This window comes from Hyaena hyaena, unplaced genomic scaffold, assembly GCF_003009895.1.
Source record: "Hyaena hyaena isolate Hyena2069 unplaced genomic scaffold, ASM300989v1 scaffold_765, whole genome shotgun sequence".
Taxonomy (NCBI): Eukaryota; Metazoa; Chordata; class Mammalia; order Carnivora; family Hyaenidae; genus Hyaena; species Hyaena hyaena.
This window is the reverse complement of record NW_024081399.1, coordinates 789,379-796,569: the sequence shown is the minus strand read 5'-3', so window position 1 is coordinate 796,569 and position 7,191 is coordinate 789,379. Positions and strand designations below refer to the sequence as shown.

Sequence of the window (7,191 nt, the reverse complement as noted above, 5' to 3'; positions counted from 1 at the left end):
AAACCAAAGGCCTTTGGGGGGCACGGTGGAATGCCTAAGGGTCAGGGATTGGGGGAAAGTGGCGGGGAGGCGGGGAGGGAGGGAGGAGTAGAAAGCGTCCTCGAGGCTTGGGATGAGAGAGGGCCTCTTCTAGAAACCAAATAAGCGGCCTGGGTTGCCCAGTCAGAAAGAAAAAGTCATCGGAGAGTTTTCCAGATCTTAAGTCTAAGGTGTACTTTTTAGAAACCAGACTTTCTAGGGCTGAACGCTAGCTCCACCGCTTCGGCCACCACGGTGCAAATGCCCTTATTTCCTGCCAGGGATTCCTGTAACCATTTATTTCTAATAGGATAATGGAGATTTCCGAAGGGTTTTCGTTTTGTAAATATTTCGGCTAGGCTCACATGTCTTCCCGCCCCAGTGCACAGAGGTAAAGGTGGCCAGTCTTTGGGTCGGTTGCCGCGGCCGCGGGCGGCCCCGCCCCGCCCCGCGTGGCCGCCGCCGCAGACACTCCTCCCGCGGACGCTCGCCGCTATCAACAAGTGCGTGGCCGCGGGGTGGCCGGTGGCGTGTGTCGGCTCCCGGCAGGCGCTCCCGGAAGACCCACCGCTCGATCTTCCGCGTTTCCGTAGAAGAGGCTGGGAGCCGGAGAGTTCTGGATGAGCAGGAGTCAGAAAGCATTTCAGATCACGCTCGCCTCCCCCTGGGGCGGGGCCAAGGTTTTAATCCCAAGTGAAAAGTCCCCTCCCCAGCCCGCACGGCAAAGTTTCAGGCCCGCAAAATTATCAGGACTCCATTATGTTGGTTATAAAATTTATTGATCTCTCATTTAGGAATTAAGAGTAAAACCTTGAAAACCCTGAAACAAAATAGCCCCTTCCCCACCACCCAAACGAAATGCGAATACATTAGCGCGACGAAATATGAAACAGATCACGGCAAAAATCACCAACTCAACAGCCTAAATGCGGACTGGACAGAAGCTGTCCCGCGGCCAGCGGCGGAGAGGCGGGAGACACACGCACACCCGGCTATAAATTAACATTGGCTTTAGCTGCCGCGCCACTGCGCGCGGTCAGCCCCCCAAAAACCCACCAGGAAAATCGCTGCAACGCGACTCGGGTAGGAGGCGTTGCAGTTCTGAGGCCAGCCTCCCCCGAGAGTACGCTTCTCCTATTCACTCACTCCTCGGCTAACAGCAAACTAACGAGACATTTTCAAATGCAACAGAAAAACCCAGGAACCCAGGAGGAGGAGGAGGAGGAGGAAGGGGGGGTGCGGCTTTTTCTCTGCAAACATCACAGCGATTCCCAGCCTACAAAAGGGGAGGGAGGGGCAGCGGCGAGGGGTAGGCGAGCTCTATAAAGTCCCACTTCCGCTGCTCCGGACTTTTTTCGCTTTTGTACAAAACCCGACAGCTACGGCAAAACTTTCTGTCCTCCCCATCATCGGTACAAGGCAACGGTCCCAGGCAAGCAAAGCTAAACAACAAGGCGTCCCAACTCGGGGGTGCGGGGCGGGATGGGGGCGGAGGGGCGGCGCGCGCAGGCGGGCGGCTCAGATGTGGGTCAGCGGCACCGTTCCGTTGACGGCAGTCCCAGCGCCCTGGTAGTGCTGGTGGACGCTGTGCAGGCGGCCGCCGGGCAGCGGCGAAGCGGCGTCGGCCGCGTCCCCGCCGGGTGGCAGGTACATGCTGATCATGTCGCGCAGGTCGCCGAGGCACGCGCGCTGCGAGTGCGATGTGATGGCGGGCGGCGGCGAGCTGGGTTCGGTCTTCACCACCGTGCCCATGGGGCCCAGGCTCATGGCGGCGGCGGCGGCGGCCGCGGCGGCGGCGGTGGCGGGCTGCTGCCCGTAGGCGGCGGCCGCGGCGGCGGCGGCCGAGGGCGCCATGCCCCCGTAGCCCGAGGCGGCGGCGGCGGCGGCGGCGGCGTTCATGTAGCTCTGGGCGCCGGGCGGCATCATGGGGCTGTACTGCAGGCCGGCCATGTCGTAGCGGTGCATCTGCGGCAGCGCGGGCGGCGGCGGCGGGCTGCTCATGGTGGCGGGCTGCGCGTAGCCCAGCTGCTCCTGCACCAGCGAGTACGCGCCGTTGGCCCAGCCGTTCACGTGTGTGTACGTGTCCAGGCGCTGGCCCACGCCCACCGGGCTGCTGGCGGCGGCGGCGGCGGCCGCGGCGGCGGCGGCGGCCGCGGCGCCGGGGGGCAGAAGGCCTCCGGGCAGGGAGTACTTGTCCTTCTTGAGCAGCGTCTTGGTCTTGCGGCGCGGCCGGTACTTGTAGTCCGGGTACTCTTTCATGTGCACGGCGCGCAGTCGCTTGGCCTCGTCGATGAACGGCCGCTTCTCGGCGTCGGTCAGCAGTTTCCAGTCGGCGCCCAGGCGCTTGCTGATCTCGGAGTTGTGCATCTTGGGGTTCTCCAGGGCCATCTTGCGCCGCTGCCCACGGGACCACACCATGAAGGCGTTCATGGGCCGCTTCACGCGGTCCTGGTCGCTGCCCCCGCCCCCGCCGCTCGAGCCCCCGCCGTTGCCGCCGCCTGCGTTCGCTCCGCCGGCTGCGTTCGCGCTGCTCTTGCTGGCGCCTCCGGGGGCTGCGGGGCCGCCCGCGCCAGCCGCGGGGGTGGGTGGCCCCACGGGGCTCTTGAGCTCGGTCTCCAGCAGGCTGTACATGGCCGGGGCGGGAAGAAGGTGCGCCAGAGTGGCGGGAGGAGAAGGCGCTCCCGGGGCTGGAGCGGCCACGGTGAAAAGGCCTGGGGACTCCGTCGGAGGGGCGCTTGGGGGCCGGCGGGCCGGCGGGTCAGGCGGGAAGGGCAGGCTTGCCAAAGTGCTCCGCGCCAAGTCGGCAGGAACCCGCAGGCGAGTCGCACCTGATGCGTTGTCTCGAGCTGGCCGCATTCGCAGTCTGGCCAGGCGCTCGCCGGGTCCCTTATATACCTGCTCGGATCCCCCGGGGTTGGGACTCGGTCCGCCCCTCGCCACCGGGAGGCCCGGTGATTGACAGGCTCACAGTGATGCGCCCTGGCCAATCATCACGGAGTCCCCGTTCGGCCCCACTGGAAAAAAAAAGTTCGGGGAGCCCTTTCGTTCACCCCCACGCCCCTCTTGGGCCCGGTGACGTGATGAGAGTTATTCAGGAGGCGGGAGTCCCGGAGAGCCGCTCAGAGACCACCAATTAGGGTCTCAAAAAGTTTGAAAGAACGAAACTCAAGGAGGTGACGGAGGGGGGGGAGGGGCGCGCGAGCAGGACTGGGGGAAGGGGGCAGAGGGGCGCCCACGGGGTTCAGAAAACAACTTTGCAGCCCCGTCAGGGCCGAGCGGTGTCTGGTCTCGGGGCCACCGTGCAAAGCATCCCGCTGTCTGAGCGGAGGTCCCCCGACCGCTTCTGCTGCCAGCGCTAGGGACAACGGGCATCGCCAGTTACCCAGGCGATCTTGGAGACTCCGGGCGCAAAGGAGGCGCCCCGTGTTGCGGCTCCGAGAAGCCCTCCCAGGAATCGGCCCCTGTCTCAGCAGGACCCTCTACCGGGAAGCCTCGGGCCTGCGCGCCGAGGATGGAGCCGGGGTCAGGGACCCGGCCACCGGAGGCAGGCTTCAGGACCGCGGAGCGCACGGGGGCTGTGAGGCTCTCCGCCGGGTTGAGTGGAGGCTAGCAGTCAGCCGCCTGCCGCCAGGGCCGGGCCGACGCGCTCACAAGCGCTGGTGCGGAGAGTGTGTGTGGGGCGGAGGGGGCGAACCGTCCTCGGCTCTCTCGCTCCAGGCCCCCGCTTAGCGGCCCCTTTTTGTCTCTGCTCTCTGGCCATTTCGGTTTTTCCAGTCCGATGCCCCTGAGGGGGAGGGTCGGGCCCCTTGGAAAATCCGTTTTCATGGCAACACGGAGCCTCTCCAAGTGAAAGAAAAGTTTCTTGGAGGGGGGCACGGTGGCCGGAGAGGAGCCGAGGCCGTCCTCGGGGCGGACCGCCGGGCCCCCTCCACTGGCCGCGCACCTGCCAGGACCACTGAGCGCTGCTGGCGCTGCGCAGCCGCGCCGCCTCCCCGGGGAGCAGTCTCTGCTAACGGATTCCGTCCTTCTTTTTTCTTTTACAGCCGCCGTCCTGGCCAGAGCCTCGAGACTCGGAGCGGGACACTCACCCTCATATCGTGCTTTCTGCCAAAGACTAGCCTCTCGGGAGCCCCGGCTGCGGGGAGAGGGAACCCGGACAATCGCCTTCGCCAGCCCAAGCGAGTGGCACAGCGTTTGAAACTCCCTGAGCCGCCCGATGCGGCGGGTGCGAAGGAGTAGCCAGCCAGGCAGAAGTGGCGGAGACTGAAATAAGGTGTCCGCGCAGTGTGGTCCCCCCACCCCCCAACTTCGTGGAAAGATGGGAAGCCAAAAGAAAAGCGTAAATCCTAAGTGTGGAAAAACGATATAAAAAACCCAGGCTCTTAGCTCCTCAGCGCTAAGGCAAGACCAGGCGATCCTGCGACACCTGCACGCTGGGAACTCTCCCCCTTTCCTGCAGGAATTTAAAAGTATACCGTTGTGACTTGGGAGCGGGGGTGGCGGAGAGCAGACCAGCCCCCTCTGGGGTGGGCGGACCGCTGGCACTAGAATCCTGGCTCTCGGCCGGCATCATCCCCTCGAAGTTTGGGGTCCCTAAGTCAGCCCCTTAAGTTTGGATTCCCCCAGGTCTACTCTGTCTTGCTTTTCTGGATGGAAGGAAGCAAATGTCCACGATCAAGGGCTGCAGTCATTTGAATGGGTGTACGGTTTAGGGTTTTAAAGTAAACTATCTGGAATGGTTCTGTGTATGAGTCGTGTGTGTGTGTGTGCGCGCGCGCGCGCGCGCGCGCACTTAAGCTGACACACTGGAAGACATGTCTCAGAAAACGGAACGATTTGGCAATCTCCACCTGCACATGCTTTTTTTCCCCCTTTTTTTCGGGGGGCGTGAGGCGAGCAAACTAGCTCACGAAGTCAAATTTTCCTAGGCAAACCCACAATCTCCCAAATAAGCCAATGTGAGGTAACCCTGCCCCTTGCCGCCTTCTCCAAAACGCCTTTCGGGTTCTCTAGGCCTCCGAGGCTGTTGCTAAGTGAAGCGCGTTTTAGGAAACTACCCAACCGACGCGCGGCCTGGCGTCCACTAGCCTGACAGATGTCAGGATTCTTTCCAAGTTTTAGGACCCAAGTAAGCCGTTGTGGTGACAGCGCCTGGGCTGCATATTTCCCAAGCCGAGGGATGCGGGGCTGGGTCAGTACTTCTCCCCGCAGCAGATTATCTGGGGGACTAGCCAGTGCCCCCCAGCTGTTTGTCATTTGATCACAACTAGCCCGCTACTTGGGTGAGCCCGTTCACATTACATCCTTCCGCCAGTATCCTGCCGGGACACACATCTTCTCCCACACTCCACACTCCAGGCGTCCCTCGGAGGCCGCGACTAAAGGCGTCTCTGTGCCTCCTGGCTCTGGGGTGGTCTGCACAGCCCCATGTAGGAGTCAAGCCGAATTTCCTTCTAAACGTTTCTGAGGAAGCGTCCTCAACCCAAACTGCCGTTTCAGTAGTGGAGCAAGGTGACCATCACAGGCGCGGGGGGAGGGGGGGCAGGGGAGTCCGGAGGGGAAGCCGCTCCCCTGGCCCGCTAGCAGCGTAGGCGCAGGCACCAGCCAAGCGGCGCGACCTTCGCTGGGCGTGGGGAGAAGTGTCGCGGTAGGTACTACGGCCCGAGGGGCCTCGATAAAGGCGGGGGCTGCGGGGACGCAAGACTGCCAGCGGAGCCAGAATCTGTGTCTCCGACCCGAACTCTACACCATGTGAAGAAAGCGGGGGGTGGGGGGGGAGGGCGGTGAGACACAGCGGGATTCGGGACCCGTACTCCCGAGCCCCTTGCGGAGAGGAGAGCGCGTTCGGCAGCTCTCTCGGCCTTCAGGGCCTCCAGGAACCCGTGGCGACACACCGAGTCCCGGATGGCGGGCTCGGAGTCCGGCCAAGCACCCCCTCCCCGTTCCCCCTGCCCTCCCCTGAGAGCTCGGGCTCCCTCGGGCTCGGGCTGGGGCGCCCAAGACCCAGGGCGTGGCAACAGCGCCGTTTGTTGGCTTCGGTTGGAAACTTCACCTAGAGGCGCCGCCTTCCCGCCCTCCGGGGCTTCGAAGTCGCCCCAACCCTTGAAGGAGAAGCAGCCGGCTTCGCCGCAGGGCAGAAGCGGGGCTTGTCTTTAGAGCGCTGGGTATCACAAAACTCGGGGAAGCCAGGCTCCAGCGCGCTGGCCTGGCCGGCTCCGGGCGCACAGTGCGCTCACACTCTTCCGTCCTCCGGTTTCGAGCCTCGGCAGAAATTGGCTGTTCCGGGGGCCTCCTACCTGCAAACTACACTTTGAGCGGTTGCGCCTTAGAGCCACTGGTAGGGAGAGCTGAGTAAGCCAGGGGCCGTCCCATCGCTCGCGGCGGCAGGGGTGGGGCGTCGATTCGGTCTCACCTCATGGGCGATCTTTTTCGGGGTCTCTGGCTCGATTAGGATCCTACTCTTGGAAGAGACGCCCTTCGCGTGCATTCCGGGACCGGGCATCTGTGTCTCGGTGCCTGATCCGGGGACTGAGGCCTGACCGACCGTAGGGTGGAGGAATCAATCAATTGCCCTTTTCAAGGGCAGCAGAACCCAGAAAGCGGTCTGGTTTTGAGTGTGCGTTAAAACTTACCCTGGCGACCCTCAGAGACGGTTTACTTTCCAGCCTGGGGGGGGGGGGGAAGTTTGCTTGTCCCGTTTCATCCTTCAGAACACCCTTTGACTGTTTACTCTGGCGGCTAGCCAATATTGTGTACTTAGGCCAGATTGAGGGCCTTGATCAAGAAATCCGAGGCCGAGGTCTGGTGCAGAACCACCTCTTACTAAAGGTCGGAAAGGTCACAAGCACTCCAAGGAGATGTAAGAGCCAGCACCTTCTAGTTCCCCGATCATTCGGTTGGCTCTTCCTCCCCCCACCGCAGGAACCCCCTCCCTGCTGGGCAGCTTGCAATGAAACACTTGCTCACGCAGGTCTGGGAAGGAACTGAAGATTCCAGGCTGGTAATAACCTCGTCGATGCTCTCTAGAGAAAGGTTTTATTGGGAGCTCCCGAGGTGTGTGGCGACATGGTCCTGGAGGTACCAAAAAGCCTCCTGGGGGGCAGCACAACTGTATTCGGTTGCTCTTTGGCGTAACTATTTGGGGGAGGGAGCGTGCACTTTTCAGAAGCGAGT

General features: G+C 62.7%; 1 protein-coding gene across 2 annotated transcripts; it reads right to left on the bottom strand.

Moving 5' to 3' along the window:
* Positions 1-1,536: 1,536 nt before the first annotated feature.
* SOX3 (SRY-box transcription factor 3) lies at positions 1,537-2,874 on the bottom strand. Of its 2 annotated transcripts, XM_039218513.1 has the most exons (3): positions 2,580-2,696; positions 1,868-2,516; positions 1,537-1,780 (listed from the first exon to the last, which is right to left on the bottom strand). In XM_039218513.1, exons 1-3 carry the CDS (start codon positions 2,647-2,649, stop codon positions 1,537-1,539), a joined length of 963 nt encoding a protein of 320 aa, XP_039074444.1. In that variant the 5' UTR covers positions 2,650-2,696. The 2 variants fall into 2 exon arrangements, with proteins under 2 accessions (XP_039074444.1, XP_039074443.1); XM_039218512.1 differs by having other exon boundaries at positions 1,537-2,874.
* Between the last annotated feature and the right edge of the window lie 4,317 nt (positions 2,875-7,191).